Source organism: Octopus bimaculoides, chromosome 19, assembly GCF_046866305.1.
Source record: "Octopus bimaculoides isolate indiv1 chromosome 19, ASM4686630v1, whole genome shotgun sequence".
Classification (NCBI taxonomy): Eukaryota; Metazoa; Mollusca; class Cephalopoda; order Octopoda; family Octopodidae; genus Octopus; species Octopus bimaculoides.
The window spans coordinates 47,552,190-47,572,588 of NC_142946.1; the positions used below are offsets into that span (position 1 = coordinate 47,552,190).

A 20,399-nucleotide genomic window follows, 5' to 3' on the forward strand; every position below is an offset into this window, starting at 1 on the left:
GTACTTATTTTATCGATCCTACAAAAGGATGAAAAGCAAAGTCAACCTCGGCGGAATTTGAACTCAGAAAGTAAAGATAATTATAATAATGGGGTCAAATTTTGGCGAACGGGCTAAGGCGATTAAATGGTTCCCAGTGTTCAACTGGTACTTATTTTATCGATCCTACAAAAGGATGAAATGCAAAGTCAACCTCGGTGGAATTTGAACTCAGAATGTAAAGATAATCATGATGACGATGACAAAAAAAAATCGCAATAGCTCCTGGTTTTAGAAAGAGAAATACTGTTGCGCAAAAATGGTAATGGTATTCCGGTTTAAGAGTTGAGTAAATGAATAATCGAACAAAGTTTAACGGAATGAGCGAATAATCGAACGGAGTTTAAGCGAATGAGTTATCGCGAGACTTGATTCGATCATGGCGTCATGGGTATGATGATGTCGTTGTTGAAACAACTTTCTCCGTAGTAAGCTGTTGATAGTGTTTCGGGCATCCGTTTAAACCTCGCCCACACTGTCGCAAACGGGGAATTAATTGCCAAACAAGCTTGCAGGTAGATTATTATTGTTATTTATTCGTGTTTGTTATCGTATATCGCCTTTCTTTCTTCTGTTCTAACATCGGAATTCTTCTTCAAACGCGCGCTTCACACCCACATCTCATCCGACAGACACAGATAAATTGTCCACACGCACTCACGTTAATAATCATAACAGATAGCTACACATACACACACGCACATCTAATGCAACAAACACAAATAAATACCTGCATACACACATCAAACACACACACACATCAAACACGACACAAATAAGTACCTGCATACACACATCAAACACACATACACACATCAAACACACACACATCAAACACGACACAAATAAATACCTGCATACACACATCAAACACACACACACACATCAAACACACACACACACATCAAACACGACACAAATGAATACCTGCATACACACACATCAAACGACACAAATAAATGCCTGCACACAGACACGCGTACACATCAAACTCAACAGACATAAATACACACACACACATACATCGAACACAGACAGATAAATACCTACGCACACACACAGACAAACAAGCACACACCATGTAATGGGTCTTCTATGGAGAGGAATGTTGTTCCCCCCCCCCTGTTTGCTCTAACAAACATTACTAAAGAAATATCTAAAGGAATGTCTGCGTGTCTATTGTTTCTTATTTTCCAACCCCCGCCCTGCTTCCATCTATCCATCCTATCAATCAATAAAAAAAATATATAAATGAAGTCAAATTTAAACAAAGACTATTTTAATATTGATGGTGGTGGTGGTGGTGGTGGTGGTGGAAAGTTGATCCAGTGACTGTGGCAGGCACCAGTCTCTCTCTCTCTCTGTCTCTGGTGCGTATAAAATGTTTTAAACATGAATCTAACTGGATCGATCTCATTTACTTGGACATTATTAGTTCGACATGTTGTTTATTATCCATCTTTCGGGCGACCAACCTCTCGCTTTGCAAATCAATGAATTGAAAATTAGTGTTCTTCCAGAATTTTCTTTATAATTCCTATTTCTATTCGATTTTAACTCTTTTCAACGTAAATTTAGATTACAAAAAACCCCCCAATGATTGTAGTTTGTTATATGTATATATATATATAACATATATATATATAAACATATATGTTTATGTTTATACACATACACGTATGTATTGTTTGTAATATATAAATATACGCGCATCATATATTTATATATATAAATATACCCACATTATATATATATATATATATATATATATATATATATATATATATATATATATATATATATATATATATATATATGATGTCAGAGTGATACTTAGGATCGTTGAAAACATTTTGACGTGTTCACCTTTTAATTCTCCCTTAAGGAAATCCCTTAACATATATCTTTTATAACATCGTAATACATGATGCTCGGCAGTCTGTTTATATTGTGTCTACATCTACCTAAGTCTTTTGTTTGTTTTTTAACAGAAACTTGTCTCTGCAACAGATGAGACTTAATCAAGATGGACCTGGATATATATATATAACTAAAAATTCTCCACATGGTGTCGACTCCTCGTTTTTCCCTCCTTTTCTAAATTTACCCCCTACACATTCCTCTACATATTTCCTCTTACCCTACTTAACAGGTCTCCTTGACATAGGCCTCCCTTTTGGGGGGTTTTTAATTTATTACAAATATAATTGCTAATATTTGAACCTTACATATTTTCATCATTGATGAAAAAGAATTTAGATTTAAATATATCAACGGTGTTTGTCATTAAAATAATATTGTAATTTCTTTTGCGTTTCACTGATTTCTCTATAGATATTTTTATACTTGTCTCTGTTAAATATTTTCAAGGGAATTAGGGAGGGTTTTATTTACAACGTAAATAATATTTTACACGAACTACCATTGAGATGTTAAGTAAATATTTTGAAAATTAAATTCAATCAGAGTAATTAAATGTAATTTTGTGTCTGTTACATTTCATTTTAAAATCATATTCTAAGATTCTTGCTGGAAATTCTACAGAACTGAGTCTGTTAAGAGTTGGGTTTATATTAGATAAGTTTGGTCTCTTACGATAAGTAATGAATAATAATAATGATGATGATTGATATTATACATAATTATTGAATTACTTTTATCATCATTCAATCATTGACTATCGATTAGTTGTTTTGTTTGTTTTTTAATGTGTCCTTTTGAGATGATCTACAGTGCTATTGCCATAATTGTAATCTCAGTGAAACAGTTTCGCGACCAGATTTCGGTTACCTTAGAACTATGATCTTTTCATTACGTCGCTAATGTTTTTTACAATGTCACAGTTCCCATTTACTTTAAACATTTTGTCTATTATTATTATAAATCCCCTCGAAGTTAACTTTGCCATTCATCTCTTCGGGGGTCGATAAAACAATGTACCAGTTGAATATTTGGGTTGATATAATCAACTGACCTCTTCCCCTGAAAATTGCTGGCGTTGTGCCAAAATTACAAAGAATTATTATTATTATTATTATTATAATTATTTAAAATTATTTTTCTCATCTGGTCTTCCTCTACAACCGACTTTGTAAAGTTCGGGTCCACCCCAGAGTTACACAAACCTTTCGATGTTTTTACTTCTGGGTTTCTTACTTCACCAAAGAAACTTGTCGTATTCGCAATGTACGTTGAGTGGGAATCATTTCTAATTGGGATGATTTACCATCTTTCTTAATTCTATACTTCCATCATTAACTATTCATAAATTCAATCAGCTTATATACATTTTCATCACTCAATCTTGTTTTGAACAGATGATCTCATAATTTCTATGGCTTCTTCTTTTCTTTGTGACTGTCGCTGTTTTGGTGTTGTTTTATTTTTATTTCCCCCAGTTTGTTCTTATTGATTTTACGAAACCAAGTTTAATGAAATTTAATTTGAGGTGGGGGGAATAAAGGACAAAAGAAGCCACTGTTTTCTCTCTAATTTATTACTTCATGTGTAAAAACTCCATTTAAAAAAAAAAAATTATTTTTCCATTAGTCAAAAGTCCAATTATCAGTTATTGATTAATCGAGAAGAATGCCTTTAGTCATTTTAGACTCATCTTTCATTTTCTTTTACTTGCTTCAGTCATTGGACTGCGGGCCATGCTGGGGCACCACCTTGAAGCGTTTTAGTCGAACAGATCGACCCCATTTTTTTTTTTTTTTCTAAGTCAGGTACTTTAAACAAACCAACACTGGTTGTTGAGCAAACAACACAAAGACACACATATACATACACACACACACACAGTTAAACGCATGCTTTTCATTTCCCGTCTTCCAAATCCACTCACAAGGCTTTGGTCGGCTCGGGGCTGTAAGAAGACACATGTCCAAGGTGCTGCACGGTGGGACTGAACCCAAGGCAGCTTGGTTAGGAAACGAGCTTTTCAGCCACGTCTGAGCCTACATTGCTATAATATTTCTTTGATTATAGATGTACGTTTTTGGAACTATTATCTAAGGTTAAATTCCTGACTTGTTTTCAAAAACAATTGTCCTTTGTTTTTTTGTTTTTTTTTTTCTTTTCTTAGTTAACAGTATTTTCATTAAAAAAAAATGCAACTTTCATTTTTAACTTGTAAATGTAAATTTTTTCCCCTTTTTTACTATATTATAAGCAATGAAATTCTAGACCTACAAACATGCAGTTATTATTATTAAGGCGGCGAGCTGGCAGAATCGTTAGCACACCGGGCGAAATGCTTAGCGGTATTTCGTCTGCCGCTACGTCCTGAGTTCAAATTCCGCCGAGGTCGACGTTGCCTTTCATCCTTTTGCGATCGATTAAATAAGTACCAGTTACGCACTGGGGTCGATGTAATCGACTTAATCCGTTTGTCTGCCCTTGTTTGGTCCCCTCTGTGTGTAGCCCCTTGTGGGCAGTAAAGAAATAAGAAACGTTAGCATGCTGGGCGAAATGCTTAGCGGCATTTCGTCCGTCTTCACGTTCTGTGTTCAAATACAGTCGAAGCATCAGCATTGCTAGGAATGAGGTTGGGGTATTTTTGGGTCTGCTGTAGACAATACGTGTTTTTCTGTGGGATCAGGGGGTGGCAAACGGAAGGGCTGCCCCGGGCGGTACACACTCTAGTTACGCTGCTAGTGCATCAAGGTCGACTTTGCCTTTCGTCCTTTCGGAGATCGATAAAATAAGTACCAGTTGTGGACTGGGATCAATGTAATCGACTTACCCCCTCTCCCGAAATTTCAGGCCTTGTGCCTATAGTAGAAAAGATTATTACGGTGAGCTGGCAGAATCGTTAGCATGCTGGGCAAAATGCTTTGTGGCATTTCGCCCATCTTCACGTTCTGAGTTCAAATTTCGCTGAGGTTGATTTTGCCCTTTATCCGATCAGGGTTGATAAAATAAGTACTGCTGGGATACTAGAGTCGACGTAACCTACTTACTCCTCCCTTAAAATTGCTGGCCCTGTGCCAAAATTTTAAACTATTATTATTATTATTATTATTATTTTTGGTTCCATCTTGAAGATTATTACCTGATGTGGAGGAGTATCTGCTACAGTACTTCAGGGACTTTTAGAAGATTTTGTGATGTCTTAAACCTTGATGGGATGAAACATGAGGCGTCGGGGTAAGTTTGGATTTTCCATGATTCGTTTATAATGAAATAAACATTTTGTTGTTTGTGTTGTTGATTAAATTGTAACTTTATTTTTGAAGTTTCATACTAAAGAATCTGTCTTATATAGAATCAACTTTTCCCCTTTCTCCCTTCCCATTATTGGTGAAATTAGCTCAGTTAAAGAAATATCTTTCAATAGTTCTGCTACCTTGGTTATTTAAGAAATTTGGGTGCTGCTTAAGTATATGGTTTACTGCATTAACGATGGTCTGTACTGTGAAATGACATATGGATTAGGGTTAGAGTTTTAAGGTTAGACTGCACCTAAATGTAAATGGCCTGGTAGACTGCACACTAATGTAGCACTGAAATTTGTTAAGTCTTAGAAGAAATGATTGCTGGACAAAGTAAATTTATGTTTCTATTTGTATGTCTGAGCCATAAACATGATGAATGATGAGATTTTTGGCTTTTGCATTCAATGTATAGCATAATGAGCTAGCTTGCCAAAATTTAAAACAAACCCCTTAACTGAACCAGCCTGCTTTCATTTGACACAAACTCAGCAATCTTTGATTCGAGGTCAAACTTGTGAGGTCGTAATCAACTTAGACATAACCCCACCACCACCATTTATGTAAATAAACTGGAAAAAAAACGTTTAACAAAACTTATGTGGCTGACCAATTAGAAATAGCAGCTAATTCTCTCTCAAATCACATACTTCAATGCCTTGAAAAAGGCAGGACACATTGGATAATGTAGTCCTAGGCTCACAGTGTCTGAAATAACTGAGGGGATGGACATGGCTGGAATGACCTTGATCATGGGTCTTCTCAATCTGGGCTGACCTTGGGTTAAAAGAGTTGAAAGAAAAACATGAAAACCAAAAATGGAAATGTATTCTTTTGGTAAAAAGTTGAAATATGTTGCCATGTTAACTGATATTCTCTCATTGCAATTGAAGACATTCTGAATAATGGTAAAAAAAATTCCTGTAGTCTTGGGTTCAGCTCCATTCTGTGGCACCTTACACAAGTATCTTCAATTAAAGCCCTAAGTTGATCAAAGCGTTGTAAATGGATTTGGTAGAGAGAAACTGAAAGAAGCCCATCACAATATATAATATATATACATATATAAAACAAGTAAAAGATAACTACTTGAACATGTCTCTGGCACAGCACACCAATTCTGAACTATTTCCTAATAAAGCCATCCATCTGTGACAAACTAATCTTCAGTTCTGCTACTTTACCAATGTGCTACATCCATTATTTGTCTCTTTTACAATGGTCTCTGGTCTCACTGAAGATCTCCTGTTCTCTTACCTCCACCCATGTTGTTCTATTAAGGATGGGGTAGGATATGGAAGGGAGTGCGTGGTGTAATGTCTAATGGCATTCATGCTAGTTCTCTGCACTGTAAGCTCAGATTCTGCTAGGGTCAACTTCGCTTTTTATCCTCTTGGGGTATCAGTCCAGGAGTCAAATCTTCTTTCTTTCATCGAATCATCTTTGTACCATTATGCCACTTTGACTCATCTTCAGATCTGCATTAAGAAGTCCACATGTCTGTGGAATATTCGGCTACTTATATATGTTCATTTCATTAGTAGGAATTCAGTTGGTCAAACAACTGAATGTTCATTCCTTATCAAGGCTTATCAAGAATTTCACCATTCCACTGCTTCATACCCAAGGCTTTGTACAAAATGATTTCTTAATTTCTTCGCATTCAGAACTGCAGCTTCATTGTTTCCTGTCCATACACCCACATCTCTCATTTGTAATTATGCTAATTAAACATTAATTACACTAATATCACCCAATTAATCTTTATCTCCCGTCAGTCTTAGAGGTCTTGTCACTGCCCCTTCAGAGCCAGTTAGTATGTGTCCTTGACTATATGTATGTCTGTGTGTGTATATATATGTATATGTATTTATTTATTTATTTATATATATATATTTATTTCATCATCATCATTTAACGTCAGTTTTCCATGCCGGCATGGGTTGGACAGTTCGACTGGGGTCTGGGAAGCCAGGAGGCTGCACCAGGCTCCAGTCTGATATAGCAGTGTTTCTACAGCTGGATGCCCTTCCTACCAGTCCAAGAGTGTAGTGGGTGCTTTTTACGTGCCACCGGCACAGGGGCCAGAGGGGGCTGGCAACGATCAGTTGGTGCTAATTATGTGCCACCAGCACGGAAGCCAGCCAAGGCAGCACTGGCATCGGCCACGTTCAGATGGTGCTTCTTACGTGCCGCTGGCACAGGGATCACAGCTGCAATTTCCATGTGATTTTGATGTACTTGACTCAATAGGTCTCCTCAAGCATGGCATGTTGTCCTATGATCCAAGGTGCTTTTGAGTGGGCTGGTTATGCAACACTGGTGTAGGTTACAGCTGTGAACTCACTTTATTTGCCGGGTCTTCTCAATCACAGCATATCTCCAGAGGTCTTGGTCTTTTGTCATTACCTCTGTGAAGCCCAACATTCGAAGCTCATGCTTCACAACCTCATCCCATGTCTTCCTGGGTTCTCCCTCTACCCTGGATTCCTTCCACTGTTTGGGAGTGGCACTTCTTCACACAGCTCCCCTCATCCATCCGTAGTACATGACCATACCAATGCAAACGTCTCTCTTGCATGCCACATCCAATGCTTCTTATGTCCAACATTTGTCTCAGGGGTGCTTACACTCTGTTGTGCGTGCACACTGGCATTACACATCCAGCGGATCATGCTAGCTTCATTTATTTCAAGCCTATGTATGTGTGTATATATATGTATTTGTGTGTATATATATGTATGTGTGTGTATATATGTATGTGTGTATATATATGTGTATATTTGTATGTAACTATGTATGTATGTATGTGTGTGTAAATATATATATATATATATATATATATATAGATAAATATAATTATACAAAGAATATATATGCATGTATACACACATATATGTACATGCTTACATCTACATGTGTATATAGATGCATATCAGGGTACAGGACGTTAGAACAATGAACTAAAGACAACGGAACTAACACATAGGAAAACAAAAAGCCATTTGGAATTATTCCTTCATCAGCTGCCTCTATTCTAACTTGACACACACACACATATATATATATATATCCAGCTGTAGAAACACTGCCAAATCAGATTGGAGCCTGGTGTAGCCATCTGGTTTCACCAGTCCTCAGTCAAATCGTCCAACCCATGCTAGCATGGAAAGCGGACGTTAAACGATGATGATATATATATATATATATATATGTGTGTGTGTGTGTGTGTATATAAAAAGGAATACAAAAAATAGGACAAGAAGAACCAAGGTCGGGTCATCCGGAGTTTTCTTTCCTCAGTTGGGTTTCAGATTATCTTTGCAATTTCGGCCGGTTATACTCAAGATAGCTCCAATCTGGCCAGCCCCCCCCCCCCCAAAAGCTAAGCTAAGAGCACTAGATTCCTTGGAAATATATATGTGTGTGTGTGTGTATATATATTTATACAGTTCGCCATCGACTTACAATCTATCCAGCCTATGACCATTGGCGCGCCAGCTCCCGGCAGCAATAATAAATAGTCCGGTTGAAATCTAATGGGTTTAATTTCTTATAAACTAACCCGTCTATGGATGATGTCAGCTAACAAACGCTTCCCCTAGGTTTGGTTATCGATCACCACTGTAAACCTTGTATTTGTTTATTAGATGACTGCTTGAGACTCCGAACAAATAACACTGTTGTAGTATAATACAGAATGCTGTGTGTGACCCTTACCTGAGAATGTACCTTAAGAATGTAAAAATATAGAAACAAAGCTATGTAGGCCTATAGGCCGACTTATGACCAAATTGACTTATGACCAGTCACTTAGCACCAATTGTGGTCGTAAGTTGACGACAACCTGTATGTATGTATATATATATATATATATATATTATTTTGTTTAAAAGAGTTCCAACACTGTCTGTTTTTTATGTTTTATTTATATTCCTGCAGAACCAATGTGGGGTATAGAATATGGAATATACAATATATAATATAATATACAATATATAATATAAAATAAAATAAAATAAAATAAAAATGGATGGCACCATGAAATAAAGTATTGAATGTAGTTGAAATATTGAGTGTTCAATATAAAGGATCAAATATATAAATATAAGTATATAAAGGCGACTCGAGTTTCAGGGCTATTTCCCTTCGTCATGGCCGGGCACAAGGGGCCTGAAATTTTGGGGGAGGGGGCCAGTCAATTAGATCAACCCCAATACGCAACTGGTACTTAATTTATTGCCCCCGAAAGGATGAAAGGCAAAGTCGACCTCAGAAGAATTTAAACTCAGAACGTAAAGGCAGACGAAATACTGCTAAGCATTTTGCCCGGCTTGCTGACGTTTCTGCTAGCTTGCCACCTTTTTGTATATATCCTCATCATTTTAATATCTGGTTAATCTAGGACAAAGCCAATCCAATGTCAAGCTACAGCTTGCTTATCACTGCAGCCATCTTAGTCCCCTGAGCTATTGTAGTCAGACGTCCAACCAGGTTTGGGTTGCATGGATGAGCCTTTAAAGCTACTGCAAGCAGAAGGAAAAGCCCAGTAGTGTCAAAGGTCGGTGTACGTAGCCATTTGAGGGTACACCACTCTTCCTCGTACTCATTGGACACAAAGAAACTACTATCAGATGGTTACCGAAAGTTACCAAAACATCAATAGTGACTGGGAAAAAATTCTTTTGAACAGCTGTATGCGTAGATGATTGGGTTTTTTCTGGGGAGTAACAACGAAAGAAGTAATAGTAAAAAGATGTGAAATTCATAACTGTTGAATGAAAAAAAGGATTATTTACATTATTTACATTTGACAGATCTTTATCCTCATCTTTGTTGTTAACATATACCCTCCAGCCTTCATCAGGTGTCTTGGGGAAATTTCGAACCTGGGTTCTCATTCCTAAGGTGTTTCTCAATGTCATTATTATTATTATTATTATTAACGTTACTGCCTGGAATCAAACTTGGAATCTTGGGGTTAGTAGCCCTCGCTCTTAACCACTACGCCATATGCCCAAGTTTGATTCCAGGTAGTGACCCGAATAATAATAATAATGACATCGAAAAATACGTTAGGAACGAGAACCCAGGTTCAAAATTTCCCCATGACACCTGATGAAGGCTGGAGGGTATATCAGCCGAAGCGTTGTGTTAACAACAAACAAGATGAGGACAAATATCCGTCAAATGTAAATAATGTACATAATTCCTCATCTCTTAAATATAGAACTGAAAAAGAGGATGTTTTCTGACGACCCATGGCCTGAAGTCAGCAAATGGCTTTGATTTGGTAACAATTCCTGCAGAGATGACAACAAAGGCACGTGATCCTTCAGATTTCAAGATAATTAAATCTTGTTTTTTCTGGGCGTCATTTTATTTTTTTTCTCTTTTTTTGTTTTGTGTGTGTTTCATTAAAAAGTGAAATCTTAAACTGGATATTCTGTAATAAAGTTAAAATATTATTGAGGTGTATATCTTGGAACCAAGTGCAGCAAAAAGATTCTAATGATGCAGAGTTCTTAAATTCCAGATGACAAAAAAAAAAATACAACAGAACTGGATGCTGATTAAACATTTCAAATACTTTTTCTAAATATTCTTTGCTAAATACAAAATACAGCTTATCATTTTAAAATCTTTTAATCCCTTTTTTTTCTTACTATATATATATATATATATATATATATATATATATATATATATATATATATATATATATATATATATGTGTGTGTGTGTATGTATATAGGCGAAGGAGTGGCTGTGTGGTAAGTAGCTTGCTTACCAACCACATGGTTCCGGGTTCAGTCCCACTGCGTGGCACCTTGGGCAAGTGTCTTCTACTATAGCCTCTGGCTAACCAAAGCCTTGTGAGTGGATTTGGTAGATGGAAACTGAAAGAAGCCCGTCGTATATATGTATATATATATATATATATATATATATATAACAATCAGTTCATTCAGAATTGGTTAGATGTTATTTCGGCAGATCAAAGATCAGCTATTATTCAATCAGTCTTTTCTAGACTCAGAAGCATAGTTCCTTGGGAAAATAAATGTTTTTGTTTTTTCTTATTTTCTTAGAAAATTCTATTGACTATTTCATAAATTCAGAATTGTTTGATCTTTTTTTTTTTTTTTTTTTAGATATTAAATTTTAGTATTTCATTATTTAGAAATAAGCATTTCAAGGGTGGTGTCAACACCATTTTACTTCCAAACAAATAAAATATCATTATTACGTTTTTATTCTTCAATAATGTTTTGATATTCTTTCTGATAAAATATTGAAATGTATGAATGTATGTTGTTTTTTTTATTTATTTATTTATTTATTTATTGTTTTGTTTTGTATCTGATTCAAATATTTAGATAACAGCTGACAACATTAAGATGTCTTAGATTTTGATGTGCTTGATAGAAAATTTTAAAGTTAGTGACATCACATTATGTTGATAAATGTATGTTTAATTTATGTTGCTAGTCATTTTATTATTTTATTAGCTGTATAAATTAATTTTAATTTTTAGATTTTAGTAATGTCATAAAATGCAAAATTCAAGAAAATAAAATAGATTATCTCCATATGACATTAAAAAATTTGCTTATATTTTTGTAATTTTTATTTCTTTTCATTTCTAACTGTATTTAGAATGTCTTTTGTTTTTTGGGTTTTTTTTAACAGTTGCAGATATAATACACGTATAGATACAATACATACATACATATTTATTTACTGCACCTCTATGAACAACAGAGGAACAAAAATATCTTCCAAAACACATGCACACACACACACACACACACAAAACATTATTGCATATAGTTGTATAAAAGCAGGTGACTATTACCTCTAAATTGATGTAAACACATTCAAATAGAAAAACATTTCATAATTTCCATAAATTCCTGAGTCGATACACATCCAAACTCTCATTTATCCTTAAGATCTGGAAATGAAACTGAAGAAATTATCCTAAGTTATTATATTAAATGTTTCAAAATTGTTAGGTGTCAGGCAAACTGATAGACGAATGCCATCAGGTCTAACCAACACTGAAAGTATTCTCTCTTATTCCTAAACTCCATGTCTATCGTTATTGTTAAAACTATTCATACTTGATATATTCGTGCTGAAGAGCAACAGAAGTGTGGAGTTGTAAAAATTTAACAACGTATGAAGTGAATAACTGCTCGTAATCGCCCGTTTATATAAAAATGGTGGGAAAGCTCATTAAAAGCACTACATTTTAAGTCTGAAAAACTCCCTCCCCCCTTTTTTTTCTCTTTCTACATTCCAAAAAAAAAAAATATTTATTCAAATAATTTGGAGACTTATTGTTTTCTAAGGAATGTTTTGTGATATTTCTTTTATCCAAGTTTTTCCTAATCCTGCTTTTCAGTTGCTTACAACTGTGAGGAATCGACAATGTCATCGAGTTCAAAGGGCTCGTCATATCAATATGACTATCCAGGTTAGTATTGGTATAAGAAGCAAGTTTGTTCACATTCTTAATAATATTAGCTTCAGTAAAACGGTACTGAATGATATTTGTTCATTCTTGTAGTTTATTTAATCACAAAAACACTAGAATACAACAAAAAAAAAAATATATACGTATCTATACTTGAAGAACGGTTAAGGAAATTATAACTTCTGTATAATATCCAACATTTGCATGTGTATGTATGCAAGCGTGTGAGCTTGTGTCTGTGTGTGTGTGTGTGTGCGTAATATACCTAACTCACACTAGAACAAGGAAACTGATGGAGACCGTATTTACGCATTCTTGAAATTGATGGACATTAAACATCCAAGAAGCTACCAGCATCATCATCATCGTTGTTTTTGCATCTACTTTCTCCATGTTGGGTTCAATAAAATTTCTCTGAGGTAGTGTGAAACTGTCCATTCTTGTTTTCATGAAAGCTACTTCAATCTCTGGTCTTCATGCGTTGTTTCACCGATTGTGGAACCTAAACAAATATCTCTGCCGCTTTGCCCATCTCCAAGCAGTGTCAGGTCAGTGCAAAGGCACATATAGACATACACACATATATGCACATATATATATATATATACATATATATATATATATATATATATATATATATATATATATATATATATATACAATGAGAGAAAAAACATCGGTGGGAACTTGGTATTCCTTTACTACATTTGTTAAATAGCTTTCAGTATTTGGTAATTAATTAATTAATTAATTAGTTAGTCTGCCAGGCATATTTCATCTGTCTTTACATTCTAAGTTCAAATTCCGACTTTGCCTTTCATCATCCCGGGGTCGGTAAAATAAGTACCAGCCAAGCACTGAGGTCAAGGTACTCAGCTAACCCCTCCTTTTGAAATTGCTGGCCTTGTGCCTAGTATAAACCAGTGTTTGGTAATTAATTAATGATGTCGCACCATGAATGCAATCCCTAGGTGCAACTTACAGGTGCAGCATGCATGATCAAAACCAGACACCTCCTCAGACGGAGACAGTGATGTCATTAATTAATTCCAGCTACTGAAATATATGTAACATATAGAAATAACGTAGTGCCGAGTTCAATCTCATGGTTTTCTTTTCTCTCATTATTGAATTGCTCTTTATATTACATTATAGCCCCTTTTTTTAGATCACATACAACCCTTTAAGATCATGCAACAGTGGGAGTTTAATGTGATTACTCGTAGGAATCACAACCTAAATGGTAAAATTGTCAAACACTGAGTGCCTTAATTCCCTCTTATATATATGATGGGCTTCCATACAGTTTCCATCTATCAAATTTCACTCAAAAGCATTGGTCAATCCAAGGTTACAATAGAAGACACTTGCCCAAGGTGCTACACAGTGGAGCTGAACCCAAAAGCACATGATTACAAAACCGACTTATTAACTACTCACCCTTACTGGCTCCTATCTAACTGCTACATTTTTATTTTTGTGTATGTATTTTTTAATTAACGAAATTAAGAAATTTTGTTAATGTATTTTCTGATTAATTTGTTCTAATTTTTTTTTCCTCCCTTATAATTTTTTTATAATTACTATGACTCTGGGACATAATGAAGCTCACCACTTCAATCTATATATTATTTACTCTTCTGTATTTCTGACAGTAAGGAATTCTAAAATAATAAGGACCAATCGAACAGTTGTGTAATATTTGCTCTTTGTGTGTGTGTGTGTGTGAGAGAGAGAGAGAGAGACATTTTTTTAAAAATTACTCCTTGGACCTGTGACAAAATATGTCATCAGCTCTAACATTACTTAATTATAAATACAGCAACTGTATCATTTAAAACTGGTTGCTCATACTTAATTGCATTCACTCTGTTGTGCTGTAATTTTCTTTTTTTTTTTTTTTTAATTAATCTGATTTTTTTTTTTTTTTTTTTTTTTCTATATTGTTTGTCTAATGACTTAATGAATTCTGACATTAGCACAAGGTCGAACATTAAGAGGAAATAGTTGCTTGAGTTGAGGTCAGACATCCCATCCCTGGTGCTTTATCTGTCAACACTGGGTGTAGAGAGGAACGAGACTAAAATGCTACAAAGTGTTTAGTCTTACTTCTGAAATTTCTCTCAGCTCCATCTTTCGTAAGGACATGGCTAAACCATTTTAAATGAAAAAATATATAATCAAGGAGCATCTTTTCATTTGTCTTTCTTGTATGTCTGTGTACATATGAGAAATTGATATGAAAAAAAAAAGGCTTATATTATCCTTTCCTGTTGAATAAGTACAGGGAGTCCTAGAATAAAGTGATCAAATTGTAGGAAACGTTTAGCTTCTTGCCAGCATAGGAAATGGATATTAAATGATGATGATGAATGTTATACATAATTTTAAGTATTTGATCAATTTTTTATTGTGTTTGAGCGAGAGAAAAGTTGCTTGTAAATGCTTTTAGAAACTCTTTACTTGTAGATAGAATTTATGTGTGATGCATCACAGTTAAATCAGAAATGGTTTTGGCTTTTGGTGCTGGCCTTGGTCAAGGATGTTTTTTTTGTTTGTTTTTGAAAAACTAGTTTAGGGAAGTAAATCTTGCACTATTACATAATAATCTACACCTTTATATTTATGAGTAAATATCTCTCAAATATATATCACATGCACTTTATACTCCTTGCGCACACACACACACACACATACACACACATGCTTGTTCACTTTAAAATTGTTATATATTTTCTTTATTTGCAATCTGAATAAAATTAGCTTTCAAACAGCCTCTAGTTTACATAATAGGAACATATTTGGCTTTGAATGTATTGTTGTTTTGTTATCATGGCATGAGAAAATATTTTTTATGCAGTACAATGTCCATTTACTAAAAAAAACCCTGATATTTCTTAAATAAAACTAGCAAAAACCTAGATCTTTTACACTCAATGAATATCATTCTCTTTATTTTGAAGGTATGACACCACAATTAACTTTACCGTTAAGCATTTTTTTTAATATTCCCAAAAAATTCATTAATATATTTTCCATATACTTACATTCTAATCCAATCTTAAATGGGTTTTGTCATGTCTACTTTGTTTTTATGATTATCTGCCATCTGTTCACAGCACGTCTTTATTTCATTTTCATCCAATATCTTTCCAATTTTACCATTGTTTTGAACACTTCTTTGCAGCCTTTCTCTATTATTTAAACTGGCCAACTATTACACCTGTTTTATGGTCAAGCTGGCCAGATCTGGCATCACATACCTACCCTACAATGTCATTCTAAAAATATGCAATCACATCATTGAAATCTTAAAGGTATAGGACAATACCTGAGTAATTCAAATTAATGTGAATCACATTTGAAAAAGTAATCTAAAAATGAAAGGGTCAAACTGGCCATACCTGGTCAAAAATAGTCTACTCATTTTATGTTCAGACTGGCCAGATCTGACCTCTCCCACCTACCTCCTTGCATTATCCTACAAAATATAAACACATTGAAATCTTGAAGCTATGAGATAATGTATGATAAAATATAAAACATCGTGAATAAATAAGCATTGAATGCTATAGGGATAAATTTTTATACTGACGTAAATGAATTCAGATCTCAGTACTTTCTTCTACAAACTCCATCCACATTAAGCTATCAATAATTCTTTATACAGCTGTCTTCATCCATACGTATCACGTGCCCATCAGTGCAGTCTTCACTCTTGCTCATTACGTCTGATTCTTCTTGTTTTCAGTTTCCCTCTCAACACATTTCCACTTTGTCGTATATACACACACTGATTTTGCACCACACCCAGTGAATCATGCTTACTCTATTTTCTAGTCTTCACAATTCCTCTACAGTACATTTGTGTGTGTAAGGCGGCGAGCTGACAGAATCATTAGCATGCCAAGCGAAATGCTTAGCAGTATTTCGTCTGCTGCTATGTTCTGAGTTCAAATTCTTGGTCTACTGCTAGGTCTCCTGCAGTTTGGCTTCTCTCAAAGAATCCATTTACTGGAACTTTGACCTTTCAGTGTGGAGAAGTAGCAGTTCAACCTGGAGGGGCTTCCTGATCTCTGAGTTACACATCCTGTTGAGTCATGTTACTCCAGGGATCCTTTTGAGGGACCCCATTTTCACAGTTGTACTCATTCAGTCCTTACTCAACATTTGGATTATGATTTCCATTAAAAAAAAATAAAAATTGAACTCAGCTAATCTACGCTGATATAGTTGTTTTTCGCTAACTGAGATTTCAGTAAACTGAAGACGACTTACAACTGTTATCCCTTTAAAGCCATGCATTTTAGAAACTGTTGTTTATCATGTAAAATTTTATGCTTTTCGGTTATTCCAAGTGTTGGAACTTCAGACGTGGCTTGTACCAAGAAAATATCTGAAGATTTTTTTATAGGATGCACTTATAAGTTGCACTCCCAGCTTTAGGTGAAAATTTCGGGGGGGGGGGCGACTTATAGCCGAGTATATACTGTGTGTGTGTGTATGTACACACACACACACACATATATATATATATATATATATATATATATATATATATATATATATGCATGCGCAGGAGTGGCTGTGTGGCAAGAAGCTTGCTTCCCAACCACATGGTTCTGGGTTCAGTCCCACTGCATGGCACCTTCGGCAAGTGTCTCCTACTATAGCCTCAGGCCAATCAATGCCTTGTGAGTGGATTTGGTAGATGGAAACTGAAAGAAGCCCGTCATCTATATATATATGTGTGTGTATGTGTATATTTGTGTCTCTGTGTTTGTCCCCCCACCGTCACTTGACAACCGATGTTGGTGTGTTTACGTCACCGTAACTTAGCGGTTCATCAATAGAGACCGATAGAATAAGTGCTCGGCTTACAAAGAATAAGTCCTCAGGTCGAATTGTTCTACTAAAGGCAGTGCTCCAGCATGGCCGCAGTCAAATGACTGAAAGAGGTAAAAGAATATATATTTAATGGAATAATATGGTGGAATACATTAAGCTGTTAGAACTCTCTGTGGTTGCCTTTAGACTCAAAATGTCCAACAGTTATTGTAATGTAAAGAATGTATTATGAGAAACGTAGAAACAAGAACGATGACCATCTGACCTTGTGTAATGTGGTGGTTGTGTATGTCAGATGGGTTTCACTCAGCTTGAAGTATGTAAAAATTTGATGAAGTGTTGATGTCATTTTGAATAAATATATTTCTATCTTTCAATTCCAGGGACATTCAATTGGGAAGATTACATGAAAGAAACTGGTTCACAAGCAGCTCCTGCATCTTGTTTTAAACAAGTAAGATAATTTTACTAATGGTAATAATATTACTAACAATAACTAACGACAGTTATTACTAATTGATTTTAGTAATGATGCCATGGTGGCAAGCAAGCAGATTCGTTACTGCACCAGGGAAAATGCTTTGCGGGATTTCTGTCAATTTTATGTTCTGAGTTCAAATGCCACCAAGAGTCAGTAAAATAAGTACCAGCTGGACACTGGGTTGATGTAATCAACTTACCCCCCTCCCACCGAAATTGCTGGCCTTGTGCCAAAATTTCAAAACAATGTTACTAATGATATCATAAAAGATGATGTTATTAAAGTACCAGTTGAGTACTGAGATCGATGTAATTGATTTACTCCCTCCCCTTGAACTTACTGGCCTTGTGCCAAAATTTGAAATCAATACGGCTAACAATAATATTGGGTTGTCCGACTTTGCCTTTCATCCTTTGTGTCGATAAATTAAGTACCAGTTGCATACTGGAGTCAATCTAATTGACTGACCCTCCTCCCCCTCCCTCAAAATTTGGGCCTTATGCCTAGAGCAGAAAAGAATATTCTTTAAGTTCTCTTCATTTTCTTTTTGCAATCAAAATTTTTCTTCATTTGGTTTTCTGGTTTTGGCAGAAAATTCTAATTCATTTAAATACAATTTGATTTATATTTAATATATTTAAATGCACTCTCTCCACCCCAAAAGAACCCGTATATTTTTACCATTTTCATTTCTTTTCTTCTTTCAATCTTCAGTCTTCAACGCCACCTAACAATGAATTCAAAAATGGCATGAAGATAGAAGCATGCGACCCTCGTAACTTAACTTCCATCAGTATCGCTACAGTAGTTGGGATGCAAGGTCCTCGTCTTCGTTTAAGACTCGATGGCAGTGACAACAAGAATGACTTTTGGAGATTGGTAGACTGCTCAGATCTTCATTCAGTCGGCTATTGTGAACGCAACGGAGGTTTACTGCATCCACCATTAGGTAAGTAGGGTTTTGTAGCGTTAGGACATAACTTTTGACTGTATAATTAAATTTCATTGCCATTCCTGTAACGATGTTAATTATTCACCAAAATAAAGTGAAGGCATGTGGCTTAGTGGTTAGGGTATTCAGCTTACGTTTGTAAGGTCGCAAGTTCGATTCCCAGTGGTGGGTTGTGTCCTTGAGCAAGACACTTTATTTCATGTTGCTCCAGTAATGAATTGCACCTGTAATTGAAATAAAAACCAGCATTATTAAGTTTCTTACTGCTTCACTTAGGTGTTACTGTTTTGGTTTAAACTCAACAGTAGACTTTGATCAATGTCTTCTTGGTTTGTTTATTAGTGGCCTTAAGCTAGCGATATCATTATCACATGATTATTGTGTGTGTTATATCCAAAAATATAATCTAATCTATTACATTATATGCAATGTTCTTAAGGCGGAAAGCTGCCAGAAATGTTAGCATGCCGGGCAAAATGCTAAGCGGTATTTTGTCTGTCTTTATGTTCTGAGTTCAAACTCCGCCATGTTCGACTTTGTCTTTCATCTTTTTGGGGTCGATAAATTAAGTACCAGTCGCGTACTGAAATGAATCTAATTGACTGACCCCTACCCCAAAATTTTGGGAATTGATAAATTAAGTACCAGTTGCATACTGGTGATCGATCTTGGGCCTTGTGTCTAGAGTAGAAAAGATTGTATGCAATGTTCTTGATCAGCACTTGTCATTATTTAATGAAAAGGTTGTTAATAGCATTGTGTATGTCTGAAAAGAAAGACAATATCATTGTTATTTCAAAAATTTATTTCCTACGGTTGTTTCAATTATCCACACATCATTACAATTATATAATTATACAAGATATAATAATCCTATTTTTGAAGATATTTTAAAAAAATATATACTTTTTGTATTTTGTGGAATCAGTTGAGCATCAGATGAATGTCCTTATGTTTTGTCTTCAATCCCAACAGAGCACAAATTTACTTATGTCTCTCCAGAATCATTAATATATACTAGTCCAGTACTTGGGTCAATTTAACTTTTTTACATCCTTCAGAGTTTCTGGCTTTTTACATATCATCATCATCATCATCATCGTTTAACGTCCGCCTTCCATGCTAGCATGGGTTGGATGATTTGACTGAGGACTGGTGAAACCGGATGGCAACACCAGGCTCCAATCTAATTTGGCAGAGTTTCTACAGCTGGATGCCCTTCCTAACGCCAACCACTCAGAGAGTGTAGTGGGTGCTTTTACGTGTCACCCGCACGAAAACGGCCACGCTCGAAATGGTGTCTTTTATGTGCCACCCGCACAAGAGCCAGTCCAGGGGCACTGGCAACGATCTCGCTCGAAAACCCTACAAGGTCATGCT

At 35.4% G+C, this 20,399-nt stretch overlaps 1 protein-coding gene across 8 annotated transcripts in view; it reads left to right on the top strand.

Moving 5' to 3' along the window:
* Nucleotides 1-414: 414 nt before the first annotated feature.
* LOC106877822 (polycomb protein SCMH1) overlaps nucleotides 415-20,399 on the top strand; it is a 38,949-nt gene continuing 18,964 nt past the window's right edge. For 4 of the 8 annotated variants that reach the window (XM_014926844.3, XM_014926845.3, XM_014926847.3 and 1 more), the window contains exons 1-5: nucleotides 415-554; nucleotides 5,088-5,190; nucleotides 12,667-12,738; nucleotides 17,970-18,040; nucleotides 18,782-19,016. In XM_014926844.3, coding sequence (XP_014782330.1) covers nucleotides 5,178-5,190; nucleotides 12,667-12,738; nucleotides 17,970-18,040; nucleotides 18,782-19,016 — 391 coding nt within the window. In that variant the 5' untranslated portion in view covers nucleotides 415-554; nucleotides 5,088-5,177. The remainder of the gene's footprint in view (nucleotides 555-5,087; nucleotides 5,191-12,666; nucleotides 12,739-17,969; nucleotides 18,041-18,781; nucleotides 19,017-20,399) is intronic. The other 4 variants (XM_014926846.3, XM_089337552.1, XM_089337554.1 and 1 more) reach the window with 1 other exon arrangement.